We start from the raw sequence: 16,371 nt of genomic DNA, 5'->3' as shown, positions 1-16,371 counted from the left end.
TTTAACTTCCATCCCTGCTCTTTTAATTCTGTATATTGTTCGAGTTATTTCTAGTACGATGTCTTGTCTTGTATTTGACTGCATGTTTTTAATACTTTTTCGTGCACTACTGGAATCAGAACCTATCAAAACTTTAACTGGTTTTACTTCCTCTACCCAGCTTAAAGCGAGAAGAATAGCGAACAGTTCCCCTGTATATACTGCTAAATTATCACTAACCCTTTTGCTGAACATGACATTAACTTCTGGAATGATAAACGCTATTCCTACTCTACCGTCCAATGTTTTAGATGCGTCTGAAAATATTTTGACATATTCTGCGTAACTTTCTTTGATGTAGTTACCAACTTGATTTTTGCTTATATCTTCCCTTTTCTCCTTCTTTAGCAGATTTAAATCGACCCTTGTTTCTTCTAGAATCCATGGCAGGACAACACAGAGTGGCACAGTGGGACTTACCATTTTATCAGCTGTTCCAAACTCATTGATCTTATTCTCTATCGTCCAACCAAAACTCTTTGTATGTTCTTTTTCCTTCTCCTGGCATGGTTTTAATACATTCTGAGACGGATGACTTTCGTTATGACCCCTTAAATTTGCTCAATACATTAGTGCTATCTGAGTTCTTTGCTTTTCCAAAGGCATTTCACCCGTTTCTACCTGTAGAGCTGGTATCGGAGTCGTCTTTATGGTCCCACAGCACAGTCTCAAAATTTGACTCTGGATTGTGTCCAATTTTTTAAGTAATGTCTTTGATGCCGATTCATATATTATACATCCATCATCAAGAACTGACCTGATTAGACATCTATAGATAGCTTTCAAGGCCGATCTATTTGCTCCTCACGCTCTACCCCTCAAACATCTAATAATATTCGCTGTCTTTTTACATTTTCCTGCTATTCTTTCAATAGGTGTTTTCCAAGTGAGCTTCTTGTCAAACCAAATCCCTAAATATTTAAAGGTCCCATGGCATGAAATTTTCACTTTCTGAGGTTTTTTAACATTAAAATGAGTTCCTCTGACCTTCTTAAGTCACCCCAGTGGCTAGAAATTTCATAATGTGTAAACCAAACTATGCCCAACATTTGAGAATGGCACGTCAAAACGGCGCATTGATAAACTCTTCCCTTTACTACGTCAGCAAGGGAGATGATCCTCACGCCCCCCCTCTGGATTCCCACCCACTGTATGAATTGCCCGCCCAGTTGTAGTGAGGAGACCATAGAGGACACAACATGGCATCACCTAAGCGAGCGAAACATGGAAATTGCGCTGTACATGGATGTGACAACACAGAAAAGAGTCTGTTTTTACTGCTGACGGGAGAGCCCCTGAAGACGCAGTGGCTTAATTTTATTTATTTCAATAATACGCCGTCGAGTCTACCTAAGACGGTGTATGTTTGTCGGAAGCATTTTCCTGAGGAATGTTTCCACAACTTGGGACAGTACAGGGCAGGTTTTGCACATCAACTGTCACTGAAGCCTGGGTCCGTACCAAGCATCCCTGCCGCATCAGCCACAAACAGCGAACAAGTAAGTGTATAACTGTTAAGTCGTTTTGCCGTGTTTTAAAATCAGTGCCACGTTAGCCTTGCAATGGCTACATTAGCTGTGCAGCTAACCGCTTCCTGCAGTTAGCCAGGTACTCTGCACTACAAAACCAAAAAGCATGCAGCATGCTCTGTTAAACTGAGTTTAGTCTGGAAATTGACTGTAACTTATGAGCTTATGTTTTGCTGTGTTTTAAAATCAGTGCCACGTTAGCCTTGCAATGGCTACATTAGCTGTGCAGCTAACCGCTTCCTGCAGTTAGCCAGGTACTCTGCACTACAAAACCAAAAAGCATGCAGCATGCTCTGTTAAACTGAGTTTAGTCTGGAAATTGACTGTAACTTATGAGCTTATGTTTTGCTGTGTTTTAAAATCAGTGCCACGTTAGCCTTGCAATGGCTACATTAGCTGTGCAGATAACCGCTTCCTGCAGTTAGCCAGGTACTCTGTGCTACAAAACCAAAAAGCATGCAGCATGCTCTGTTATAATAGCCAATCAAAACAGTTTTTACAAAGATACCCACATTCTTTTTTTTAAGTCACTCGTTCATTTTATGTTTGTTTGTTCAGTAAAAACCCAAACATTTGTTGAATTTATTTTATTTCCTCATGTCGCACCTTAATGACGTCAGCACGCGGTATTTTTCCCTTCGCGGTTTGTTCCTTCTCTCTCACCATAGTAAGACACCCACATCCGCTTGTTCTGACCCACTGGAGGTAGCGTCACAGTGCTGTTAGCCAGTCAGAGGTAACACGTTTACATTTCATGAATATTAATGATAAGACCCGCCCCCACCCTCTACCCTTCCCCGCCTCCTGCTTCTCATTAGCAAACGACACACTGGGAAAAGCGCTGAAATGGGGCTTTCTCCCAGGAGGCTATATCTACGTGCCGAGGGTTCATTTCAAGAAAGGCTGTGGATATAACATCCGGAAACCTCCACGAGCCCGTTTAAAGCATCAACAAACCACCATGCCATGGGTCCTTTAAAACAATCCACTCTTTCTAGGTTTTCTACATATAGTTTAAGACTAATTTATCTACTTTCTTTTTAGTAAAAAAAAGTACCTTTGTCTTTACCACCGCAAATCTAAACCCCCATTCTTGTGCCCATGCCTCTGCTTTCTCTATTGCTTGTTGTAGTTTCTTCACTATAAACTCGAGATTTCATCCCCTTTTCCACATTACCCCATCATCTGCAAACAGTGAGACCCCAATAGACCTATCTACATTACTAAATATTTCATTTATCATAATTGAAAACAATATTGGACTTACTATACTACCTTGCGGGATTCAATTTTCTACTAAATAATTCCCACTGTACTCTTTTCCTCTTACTGGGATCATCCTATCAGTTAAAAAAAAACTTTTAACCCATCTATAGACCCCTTTCACTGACGTCACCCGAAACCAGAAGTAAACAGACCCTGCGCCATTTTGGAAGACCAACAAACTCGTGATTAGGGGGAAATAACGGCAGCGGTATGTGAACCCACGAGAATAAAGTGGAGTGGCAAACGACTTAAACAAACAAATCTGAGCTGTTTTATTTATGATTTATTGGCCCAACAGTAGACTTGAAAGAAACCTGTGTGAGACTTGGCAAAAAACTGTGGATATAATGGATAAGTCTGTGCATGATCTGCGGACACTTTGAGGTAAGCAAACGCAATAAATTCAGATTTAAAACATGCTAAATTGGCCCCAAGTTGATAACTGTATGAGGAGCAAGCCTCCCAGACTTCTACAATTTTTAATAATAATAATTTAGGATGGTTTGGGGCTTGCTCACTGCTGCCAGGTTGGTTGTTGAGTAGCCTGACTGTTTTTTTTTTCTTGCATGTGGTATCATTGTTGACGCGAGGTTGTTTTTTGAACATGCCAATGTGGACATGATTTCCCCTGATGAGTTATAACTTCAGACGCGATGCGTGTGTAGAGGTGTGGAGTCCGCGTGATACAGTATGTGCGTAAGATAGGCTTCTCATGTGTTTGGAGATCCGCGCTCCGAGACAAGCGCAAGTACCCCCCCCCCCCCCAAGGGGAAAAAAAGGAACCCCCCCGAAAATATCGGCATAGTTCGAACACTGAGTGTAGGCACTGGGTGTAAACAACAAATAGTTTACAATGTCTGGGTAGCAAACAGATGGCAGAATTACTGTCCGGTCCTCCTTATGTTTCCATTCTCCCTTGCCGCGAGTCTTATCATATGGGTCAAACCCATCAATCACAGCCAGTTTCTCCACATACCGTGCCCTTTCTGCAGCTGGTAATGTACTCACATAACCAGAATTATCATCCATCGTGTTACTTTACTCTCGCTCGTACTTTGTTTTATATTGTGAGTGCATGTACTTGGTCTTCCAATATGGCGCCTAACAAAATCTCGCGGCGCGGTGACGTCATGTGAAAGGGGTCTATACATTCTCCCTCTTATGCTTACTTGATGTAACCTAATTATTAATCCCTCTTTCCACATCATATCATTTGCTTTTTCAACATCAAAAAATACAGCCACTACACTCTCTTTATTAACCTGAGCTTTCCTAATTTCATGTTCTAGACACAGAGTGGGATCTATAGTGCTTCTTCCTTTCCTAAATCCACTTTGATAACATTTTATTACACCTTTGATTTCTAAATAATAAACTAACTTTTCTTTAATCATTTTTTCCATAATTTTTCCTGCATGCGATGTTAGGGCTATCGGTCTATAACTCGATGCCAAGCTCGAATCTTTACCCAGTTTACAAACAGGTACAGTTATGGATTCCTTCCATTGATTGGACAATGTTCCTTCTTCCCATATCTTATTATACATTTTTAGTAGTATTTCCTTACTTCTATCACTATGATTTTTGAACATTAAGTAGTTTATTTGGTCTCTCCCTGGAGTTGTCTTTTCAGATATCTTCAGTGCTTTATTCAATTTTGTCATTGAAAACATCTCATCTCATTATCTCTAGCCGCTTTATCCTTCTACAGGGTCGCAGGCAAGCTGGAGCCTATCCCAGCTGACTACGGGCGAAAGGCGGGGTACACCCTGGACAAGTCGCCAGGTCATCACAGGGCCGACACATAGACACAGACAACCATTCACGCTCATATTCACACCTACGGTCAATTTAGAGTCACCAGTTAACCTAACCTGCATGTCTTTGGACTGTGGGGGAAACCGGAGCACCCGGAGGAAACCCACGTGGACACGGGGAGAACATGCAAACTCCACACAGAAAGGCCCTCGCCGGCCATGGGGCTTGAACCCGGACCTTCTTCTTTTTCTTTCAATTACGTTCATTATGTCTTATATTGAATATTGTTAGTTTTTTCTTTTTTATCAGACATCTAATTTTTTAGGTTTGTACCGGACCTTCTTGCTGTGAGGCGACAGCGCTAACCACTACACCACCGTGCCGCCCTGAAAACATCATATTAATTGTATTTCCATATTCCTTTTCATCCTGAAGTGCTTCTATGTTTGTAGCCATTGTCCCTTCCCTCCCTCTTTTTTCCCTCATCACTTAAATTACCTGTACTATGTACTTTAACAAAGGTCCTTGCTTCTGCTTTGTTCTTATTGGCTATTATAATATCACTACCCTCTTTCATTATCAGATACGCATACTCTTTCCTATTCCCTGACATTCTTTTAATCATACCCCATACGCTATCTAATGGTGTATTTCTAGCTAGAGATTCACAATATTTCCTCCAATTCTCTCTTTTAATCTGCTTTATTATACTCCTCATGACTGCCTGCTTTCTCTTGTAATCAATCAAATTTTGAAAACTCAGTGTTTTTTTTTTTTCAAAACTTTGAAAGCCTTATTTCTACTTTGTATTGCCTTAGTGCATTCTTGTGTCCACCATGGAACTAACTTTTCCCTTCTATTACCACTTCTTTTTGGGATAGACTCTCTTGCTGCTCCTATTATAATTCCACTGATTTCAGAGTTTCCCGTTTTATATCATATTCTATTCCTATACTAACTAATATTGGGTAGTGATCACTTCCGAGAGTACTTCCTTTCAGCACCTTCCATCTACTTTTTCCAGCCAGTGATTGTGAAACCAGTGTGATATCGATTGCTGATTCTGTACCTCTCACCACATTCACCCTTGTACCCAAACCATCATTTAAACACACCGATTCCTTTTCATCCATTATTTCTTCTATTTTGTCTCCATTTGGATCTTCTTGGTTCCCCATATTGTGCTGTGTGTGTTGAAATCTCCACACCAGACTACTTTCCCTCTCCAATGCTCCAAAATTGATTCTAATTTTCTTTTCTCTAAATGTTTACATGGGTTATAGAAATTTATAATTCTCATACTTCCTTCTCTCATCCATACTTCAATCACTACTATTTCTAACTCTTGTACTGTCATTAGCTGTCTATATTTCATACCTTGTCTGATAAATGTTGCACATCCTCCACCATTTCCACTGACCCGATCTTTGTGTATGCTATGATATCCTTTAATATTAAAGTTTAGACCTAGTTTGAGCCATGTTTCCTGTATGCATATAACATCTGGTTTTGTTTTTAATGAATTGATGTAGCCTTTACACTCTTGCCCATTTGCTATCAGACTTCTAGTGTTCCATGAAGAATAAGCCTTATGGTATGACTTGATGACTTCCCTCTGCTGTCCCTTCTCCTTGACTAAGATCTGCACATATTTTTTCCCAAGATAAGTCTTTTGTGTTCAGGAACTTTGCTGCTGCCTTCACTATAATTTTGATTTTTTTCTGTTTTAGTCTTTGCTTGTTCTGAGCAGTTGGTAACATGGGCTAGAAATAGAACCAATCTGTCCATTGTGATTCCTGTTTGGTAGTTATCTGACAACCCTCTGTCTTTGCTCGCCTGTTTATTTTGGATTATACTTTCATTTTTTCCCAACATTCACAATCTTCACTGCTTCTGCATACGTTACTCTCCGTTCTGTTCTTACTTGCTGAACCTCAACTGCCTGTTTCCTCACTGTGCATCCTCCATATGCTGCTGTGTGATTTCCTCTGCAGTTACAACATTTTACTGCACTATTCCTCCCACATTCTTCATATGCATGCTCCCCTCCACATCTTCCACATCTCTGCTTTCCCTTACACACACTAGCAATGTGGCCATACCTCTGACGCTTATAGCATCTAAGGAGAGGAGGAACAAATGCTCTTACACTGAAGCTCATATATCACCATCACCTTTCCTGGAGGAACTTTGTCTTTGAACTCCAGTAACACAGATGGACTATCTACTCTTTCCCCATTCCTAATTGCTTGTAGTTGTCTAATTCCTGTTATTGTTCCTCCTTTAAGCATTTCCTTCAGTTCATCCAGATTGTCTCCTCAGAGGATTCTTGATATCACTCCGCTAACTCTGTTTCTCTCACCAATCACTCTTCTTTCTGCTATTCCTTTCTTACACACTGTTTGTAGTTTAAACGCTTTATTTCTCTGTTCAGCATTTTTGCACTTCACCAGCAACCTGCCATCTCTTAACACCTTGGCCATCTCTAGATCCCCAATGGCTTTTCTCAGTCCATTAGTCAAGGCAATCGGACTTACAGACGATGCCTCATCTCCTTTTTTAAACTTAAGAATAATCTTAAACTCCTCCTTCATTATTTTTTCTGTGCTTCACTTCTTTCCTCATCCTCTTCAAGTGCTTGTTTGCCAGGTGTTGTAACTGTGCCATTTTTCCTTTCCTTTCCTTCCTTCCTCCTCCTTTCCTATTTTTACCTACTCTTGTCCATTCCAGGTCCATAGCTTCCTCCTCAGAAAGTCCTCCACTACTACTAGCCATTCGGATTCACTCACAATCCAGATTATGCCAAAACCACCTTTTGCACCATCCAACAGTTGCATCAAAGTTTCTTCCAAATTACCCCCTCACTCTCTTGTGTGCCATCCCACAGTTCCTTGTGGCAGCAACATTTAAAGCGACACACCGTCAGCACACCATTCACACAAACAAATCATGATATTCATAATTAAATATTAAATCATTCAATAATGGGTGGCCCGGCGGTGTAGTGGTTAGCGCTGTCGCCTCACAGCAAGAAGGTCCAGATTCAAGCCCCGTGGCCGGCGAGGGCCTTTCTGTGCAGGGTTTGCATGTTCTCCCCGTGTCCACGTGGGTTTCCTCCAGGTGCTCTGGTTTCCCCCACAGTCCAAAGACATGCAGGTTAGGTTAACTGGTGACTCTAAATTGACTGTAGGTGTGAATGCGAGTGTGAATGGTTGTCTGTTTCTATGTGTCAGCCCTGTGATGACCTGGCGACTTGTCCAGGGTGTACCCCGCCTTTCGCCCGTAGTCAGCTGGGATAGGCTCCAGCTTGCCTGCGACCCTGTAGAACAGGATAAAGCGGCTAGAGATGATGAGATGAGATGAGATCATTCAGTAATCATTTGATAATTGGGATTCATGTCATGGACAGGAAGGTGAGTTTGAGCAACCGGTTTGCAGATAGCAAGCTGACATTGAAACGATGTAGAATCAACATTGCATTGTCGACGTTAAACCATTGCATCAACGTCAGATTTCGATGTTGATTTAACATCAGTTTGCACCCTCCGCTAACATTGAAACGATGTTGATTTATTAACTATGGACACACGTAACTTCAATTGTATTTCAATTCGCGTCGATATTGAAACAACATTGAAATTTCGACATAACTAAAAATCAATGCGCTTTCAATGTTATTTCAATTGATAGCCTACCAGAAATATCTGGCTCATATATCCTGCTTTATCTACAGCCAGGATCTCCATTTTAATTGCCTAAAATAGTAAATATGAAACACATGCCTTTTTTTTAAGAAAACAAGATTTTTATTTTAAGTTCATTTAATTTTCATGTCTTTCGGCGCAAGCGACACCTCCAGTTCTGTCTGGCGCATATCATAGCCATTTCTGCACAGCCTGGGTGAAGACCAGATCATTCATGCCAGGCTGTTGAGTGAGGGCATCTGAAACACACACAAAACATAATTTTCAGTTACACATTGTACTACTGCTGCTAATAATAGGCTGCTACCAAAAAAAAAAATAGGCTATATATTTTGTGGAATACTATTATTTAAATGTCATCTATCCTCATAAAGGTCAAACACGCTCAGGGAGGGGGGAAAAGATAACAAAAAGTAGGCAAGTAAAACTTGAGGATCATAATTACAGTAAACTAGAACGTCCGAGCTAGCTCGCTAGTGCTGGCTCGCAGCCGGCTAGCTCGCGGCGGCTCGGAGCCAGCGCTGGCTCACTGGATCCGGTGTAAATAGCTGCCAGATCATAATTACAGTAAACTAGAATGGAATGTTAACAGCAATGTAATGCCTTTTCTGGCTAATTTTATTCGTCTTACCTCCAACAAAGTGGTCACTACACAAGCGTTGGTATGCCGCTATCCATCTTCTCTGTCGGTCAGCATCTACCGGGATCCGATAAAACGATAACCCTTGCCTTGTTTGTTGATGGTTACTACATCCAGGTACACAACAATATAGTGGCATGATGGAAGTCTTGCTGAAAGTAAAAACTTTCTTTGCTGTCGTTCCTCAATGCTGGCTGTGGTAAATTACTGGTAGTACATGTCCAAAATGGCAGCCGCATTTGTTGTGACGTCACGTGAAAAGGGTCCATACATTCAACTATGTGTAAGGATTAAATGCTGAAAGTGCTGCTTACCTGTAATTGATCCCGGATCCGAGAACGGGTGCCTGTGCGCCGCTGCCGGTCTTTGTCTCACGCTGTCCCCTGTCCCGTTCAACAATGATCGATGACTTTTCAATCATCTTTCCTGGTCAACTATATATCGATGGCTTTTCGACCATACATGATTTCCCGGTCAACACAAAATCAATGACTTTTCAACATGACTGTTATCACCCGGTAAACCAAATATCAATTATACATCAATCATAATAAGGACGACTATGAATCAATGTTGTTTCAATATCACTGCTGTCAACTTTATTTTAGGTCAGGTTACATCGGTTTAACAATGGTGATTCAACATCTATTTTGCATCAAGATTTCAATGTTGACCATTCTGATGATTCAGATGGAAAATCAATATCTATTCAATGTCAGCTTGCTATCTGGGTGTGACACACCAGTACCTTCAAGATCCTTCCTGCTCAAACATTCCAGGTTAGCAGTGAATGATTATCGCACCGGACACTCGGTCCATGACCGAATAAAACAAGCACGGACCGGGAAACAATCCGATTAGTGTTTCTGTTTGTGTGACTGATTGTTTGAAATAATTAATAAATTGAACAGAAATAGAGTAAAAGTTGGATTCTTACCAAATCATGGTTTTGTTTTGATTCACTGCCATTGTTCATCAACATGTTTCTTTCATTTTTATTTGTGAACACACAGGTCTAAAATAATTTCACTTCAATGAGCTGTTACTATAGAAACAAGAACGTATTAGAGCAAGCCCATTAAACCCGCATTACTGTCAGAGTTGCTGTTAGAGAAAATTAATCAACACCTTCTGACCAATCAGAATAGAGCACTGCTTTATTTGATTGAAAATGAAAAGGATTTTTTTGAATGAATGAATGAATGAATTTATTTATTTCGAACATGTATAAAAATGTATGTAACTATTTGTACATACAAAAGAAAGAAAATGAAAAAAAGTGACAAAAAAAGAATAAATAAAATAACATAAAGAGCTAAGACATTACAATACACCGCACATTGTTCGAAAAAGGAGTGGGAAGAAGTACAATACTTTTTTTTTAAATTCCCCACCCCTTTTTAACTACCCCGAAATCCAAACTACATTAATACACCTATAAAAATATATACCATATATACTACATACCATATATATATATATATATATATATATATATACACACACACACACACACACACACATATATATATATATATATATATATATATATATATATATATATATATATATATATATATATATATATATACACAGATAGATAGATAGATAGATAGATAGATAGATAGATAGATAGATAGATATACACACACACATATATACATACATACACATACACTTCATAAATATCTATATAAATATTTAGTTACAAAATTAAATATATACTTCATTCCATATATACACTTCATAAATATCTATATAAATATATAATTACAAAAATATATACTTTATACCATATATACACTTCATAAATATCTATATAAATATGTAATTACAAAAATAAATATCTACTACATACCTGTCCCTGTAAATATGAAGATATCTATCCCCATAAATAAATATATACCATATACTAAGTTAGTTCTAATATAACAATCAACCCTATTCTATTTATCCCTCATCATCCTCCATTAACATACTTCCTCTTCTATATACTTATTTAAAAATATTTTTTGTACCTTTTTTTAAACAGATTTATATTTGCACTTTGTTTTATTTCTGTCTCCAGTCTGTTCCATAAAGTCACCCCACAGCTCAATACGCACATGCTTTTCATATTTGTTCTAACCTTTGGTTTTTTTAAAATTTAGGTCTCCCCTTAGATTATATCCCCCCCTCTCTCTCACTAAACATTCCTTGTATATTTTTCGGCAATAGATTATTTCTTGCTTTGTACATTATTTGTGCTGTTCTGAATTTGACCAGATCCATAAATTTCAACGTGTGATTTTAAGAATAGTGGGTTTGTGTGTTCTCTGTATCCTGTTTTGTTTATTGTCCTTATTGCTCTTTTCTGTATTGTACATATCGGCTGCAGAGTGGTTTTGTAGGTGTTTCCCCAGACTTCGACACAATAAGTCAGATATGGCAAAAATAATGAATAATATAGAGTGTGCAAAGATTTACAATCAAGAATATATTTTGTTTTCCACAGAATTGCCGAGCACTTTGCCAGTTTTGCTCGTACATATCCTACATGAGGTTTCCAGCAGACTTTAGGATCCAAAATCACACCAAGAAATTTAATTTCCTGTACCATTTCTATCTTAGTATTGTCTATTATCAATTCTACATTACAATCTATTTTGTGTCTCCCAAACAACATAATCTTTGTTTTGCTTAGATTTAATGATAATTTATTTTTGTCAAACCATAGTTTTAGTTTATTTATTTCAGTTGTGATTATCTCTAAAGTCTGCTGCAAATTCTCACCGGAACAAAAAATATTGGTGTCATCTGCAAACAAAACAAATTTCAGTACTTGCGAAATTGTACATATGTCATTGATATATATTATGAATAATTTCGGACCTAATATTGACCCCTGTGGTACCCCGCATGTAATGTTCATGAAATCAGATTTATGGTCACCTATCTGCACAAACTGTTGCCTGTTTCTTAGATAGCTCGACAGCCAACTCCACCCAACTCCCCTAACACCACACTTTTCTAGTTTACTTAATAATATACTATGATCAATAGTATCAAATGCTTTTTTTAGGTCCACAAATACTCCAATTGCTATTTTTTTATTGTCTATACATTTTGTGATTTCCTCTATTAGTTCCATTAGTGCCATCGATGTTGATCTGTCCATTCTGAATCCATATTGACTGTCTGTAAGGAGGTTGTGTTTTTCAATAAATTTGTCCAGTCTATCTGAAAAAAGTTTTTCGAGTATTTTGGAGAATTGGGGGAGTAAAGAAACAGGCCTAGAGTTTGTGAAATGGTGTCTATCTCCATTTTTAAACAATGGTATCACTTTTGCAATTTTCATTTTGTCTGGAAATGTACCTGATTGAAAAGATAAATTGCAGATGTGGGTGAGTGGTTTCACAATTCCCTCAATAACTGTCTTTACTGTTAACATGTCTATATCATTCCAGTCTGCAGAAGTTTTGTTTTTACATTTTCTTACAATTTGGATAATTTCTTCCTCATCAGTTGCAGTTAGAAAAATTGTACTTGGATTTCTGTCCCCCATATCTTCTATGTCCCCACATTGTGTTGTCTCGGGTTCCTTTATTTTTGCCGCTAAATCTGGTCCCACATTTACAAAGAATTGATTAAAACCATTCACCACATCCTCCATATTATTTATGGTCTTATCATTTTCAGTGTAATACTGTAGTAATTTGTAGTTTTGGATCCATTTCTCACAATACCATTTAGTACAGTCCATATACCTTTAATATTGTTTTTATTTTTCTCCACTAATTTATTATAATAGTCTTTCTTACATATCCTTATAATATTAGTTAATTTATTTTTATATTTTTTATATTTTTCCTCTGCCTCTATAGTTCGACGCTTTAAGAATTGTCTGTATAATATATTTTTCTTTTTGCAGGCATTTTGTAGCCCCTTGGTGACCCACGGACTATTTGTATATTTATGTATATTACTGTATTTCTTTATAGGACAATTTTTATTATATAGTTCATTGAATATTATTAAAAATTCCTCATATGCTTTATCAACATCTTTTTCTTTATAAACTACATTCCAGTCCTGTATTATTAAATCATTTTTTAGTGCAATCATGCACAGCAAATTCCTCAGTGTTGAATTCACACTTTCAGAGTTAATCTGGGTCCAACTGGACCTATATAAACACAGTAGGGTGTTAAATCAACACTCTGGGTGTTAATTCAACACTGGGGATTTTGCTGTGTGGTTTCTTCAGTTTTCACTCTTATATATTTATAATTTTTAGTATCCTTTTTCTTGCTATAATTACAGTAATATACATTAAAAATAGGTAGGTGGTCACTGATGTCTGTTAATAGTAGTCCACTCTCTATATTATTTTCCAGGATATTAGTAAATATATTATCTATTAAAGTGGTGCTGTGAGAAGTGATCCTGCTTGGTCTGGTAATAGTTGGATACAGTCCCATACTGAACATTGAGTTAATGAACTCTTCTGTCATTTTGTGTTTCTTATGATTAAAGAGGTCAATGTTAAAATCACCACAGATGTACATGACCTTCTGAGTTGATTTTATAAACATACTTTCCATCCAATCTATAAAAACTTCTATGCTTGATCCAGGAGATCTGTATATACAGCTCACCATTATATTTTTCATTTTTTCACAACATATTTCTATTGTAATACACTCCATCCAATCATCAACAGCTACCGTCATTTTATTATTAATTTTATATTCCAAGCTATTATCAACATATATTGCCACTCCCCCTCCTCTTTTGTTCTTTCTATTGATATAATTTAATTCATACCCATTCAGCTCAAAATCTACTCCCATCTCATCATTGATCCAAGTTTCTGATATGGCTATTATATTGAATGGTGTATTGAACTGACTGAGATATTCCTTCATTTTATGGAAGTTGGCATACAGACTTCTGGTATTGAAATGAATAATTGATATCTTATTTCCGTCTCTGATCTTTGCATTGTATTGATATTCAGTGTAATACCGGCAGCTGATATTGATGTTGCTGAAAAGATTATTTTCCGGATCAATATTATTTTCCATATCTTGTATTTTGTGCTCAGTATAATGGAAAGTGTCCAGTTCTTGTGTCCAGTGTCCAGTGTCCAATCCTTGTGTCATGATTGTAAATTGCTTTGATTGGCTCCCTCAGAATTTGTCCAGTTCCCCAATATCTCGGATGACCAAGATCTTGGCCTCTTCTGGAGATCCCTTCAGCTTGATGAAAATCTTGCAGTTTTGTGTCCAAGTGTTCTGGATTTTCCCGTTTCCTTAGTAGTCTCGCCTTTTTTGCAATGTCTGCATTTTTTTTGGTTAAGTGCTCATTTAAAAACACATCTGAGCCCAGTTTCTTCCCTTATTTTAACAGTTGCATCTTATGCTTTCTGTTGGCAAATCGCATTATTACCACCAGTTTGCCTGTGTTGCTTCTCCGTGGGAGAGGGTGACATGCTTCGAAGTGCTTTTTACCTCAATCCCCTTGGAGTGCAGGAATGCTAACACCTGTTTCTCCACAGAGTTAGCATCCTCCTCATTCAGTTCCTCTCCATCTCTTCTCGCCACTGCTCCAGCATATGAGCGGGGTTGAATTTGCAGTCCGGTCACAATGATGTCATTTATCTGGGTGTACTGCTCCAGCTCCTCCACTCGGTTCTCGAGAATGGCGATCCTCTTTTCCTTTTCCTTGTTCTGCAGCCTCAGAGCTTTGACCTCTTCTACCAGGTCCAGGATGGTCTTCTGCTGCATCCTGACAGCAGAGATTTCTTCACCCAGAAAGTCGAGGGATTTTTTAATATCGTCTATCTCCTCGACTGTAGGAGCTTTCTTCGGGGGCATTGCGTTAGTTGTTGTTACGCGGCCCGTTCCCGCACTACCTCTCGGCCTGCTCTCGCGCAGCCTCGCTCCCGCGCAACCTCTCGGCCTGCTCTCACGCAGCCTCGCTCCCGCGCAACCTCTCTTCTTTAAAAAAAAGAAGTTTTTCCAACAGTCATGTTAAGAACCTAAATCAGGAGTCAGACCACAGACAGATCCAGTTCACAGAGACAGATTTATCATTATTCACACAGACAATATATGGCAACATTTAAAAGAGATGTTTTTTGGAGGAAAAAGTCAGTTGTAGGTTTACAGTGATTTTCACAAACACATATTAAGACACTGTAGTTATTTCCTACAGATTAAATAATCTAAAAATATCCATCCAAAGTGGAGAAAAACCCTGTTGCGTATCAATACAGCGGCTTGCTGACATCCTGACCTCAGTATTAAAAGCTTCTGTCTGAAAATGAGTTCAGCACAGAAACTCCATCACTGGGGGAAACTTTATTCTCCTGTGCTCATATCTTTTATTCTGCAAAGCTTTGACTGTAATATTTGAATAAAAATCCCAAACTCACAGATAAACCTGGATTTATAAGGTTCTATCTGCGGCCCAATCATCATCCAGACTGAATATGGGATGAACACGACATCGGCAGCCTGAAGCGATCATGTACTGGATGTTCTAATGGAGTTTAAATATTGTTCAATGTTTTACAATCAAATCTCAGGGTTTAGAAACAACTTCAGATTTGAAAAAGTGAATGTGGATTTTACATCTTAAACACAAGCAGAAAAATCAAATTCATTCCAAAAGTGATATTTTATTTTTATATAGTGTGACCTGAACAGGTTTAAAATGTTGTTCTGTTCTGGCTTTATTACTGTTTATTAGTTATTTAATGAGACGCTGCTTAATATGAAACAAACAGAACTTTATAATGCGAAGGTCATGAGATCATTTTCTTTTTAAATTTGACGAGTCTCTTGTCTGGCAGTTAATTTTTCACATTTCCTTTTTAATTATTTTAGAATTATCCATCTGTTTTCATTTAAATATTAAAATGAGTGTTTTTGTGCAGCTGGATTGTGTTCTAGTGAAACAGACGACTGAGCAACAATGTGGCAACGTGCAGGAATTTTACAGAAAACACTACACACTTTTATTCTGGATCACACAATCTCACTGGAGAACCAAGGAGCCAGACCCCAAACCCAGCGTGTAGAGTCTGAGTGAATGTGGTGCAGACTCTGTGGAGGAGCTTCATCGTGTCAGAGACGCTGTAGAAGGACAGAGTTCCTGCACTGTGATCCACATACACTCCTATTCTGGAGGGTGATGGAACTCTGAGATCAGTCTTAATGTTGTTGTGATAGAAACAGAGAGAAGAAGAAGAAGAACACCACAGACTCCAGGACTGATTGTTGGATCCAAAGACACACTCTTTACCCCGTCCTTTCCTGCTGATGTCTTTATATGAGACTGATATGCACACACCACCAGCACTGCTCCACTCCACCTCCCAGTAACAGCGTCCACACACACTCTCCTTACACAACACCTGCTCCCAGGAATCAAATCTCTCTGGATGATC

The 16,371-nt window shown here is 38.4% G+C and overlaps 2 protein-coding genes across 2 annotated transcripts in view; one reads left to right on the top strand and one right to left on the bottom strand.

The window, feature by feature from the left end:
- Positions 1-16,371, top strand: part of LOC132880229 (E3 ubiquitin-protein ligase TRIM47-like) — a 191,900-nt gene that overhangs the window by 37,491 nt on the left and 138,038 nt on the right. The gene's annotated exons all lie outside the window — the stretch shown is intronic.
- Positions 15,581-16,371, bottom strand: part of LOC132880071 (tripartite motif-containing protein 16-like) — a 29,405-nt gene continuing 28,614 nt past the window's right edge. Inside the window, exon 6 of the mRNA XM_060913766.1 lies at positions 15,581-16,371. This exon is cut by the window's right edge and continues 104 nt beyond it. Coding sequence (XP_060769749.1) covers positions 15,940-16,371 — 432 coding nt within the window. The 3' untranslated portion in view covers positions 15,581-15,939.

This window comes from Neoarius graeffei, chromosome 2, assembly GCF_027579695.1.
Source record: "Neoarius graeffei isolate fNeoGra1 chromosome 2, fNeoGra1.pri, whole genome shotgun sequence".
NCBI lineage: Eukaryota > Metazoa > Chordata > Actinopteri > Siluriformes > Ariidae > Neoarius > Neoarius graeffei.
Note: the sequence above shows the minus strand (reverse complement) of the source record. Positions and strands in the feature narration are given on the sequence as shown.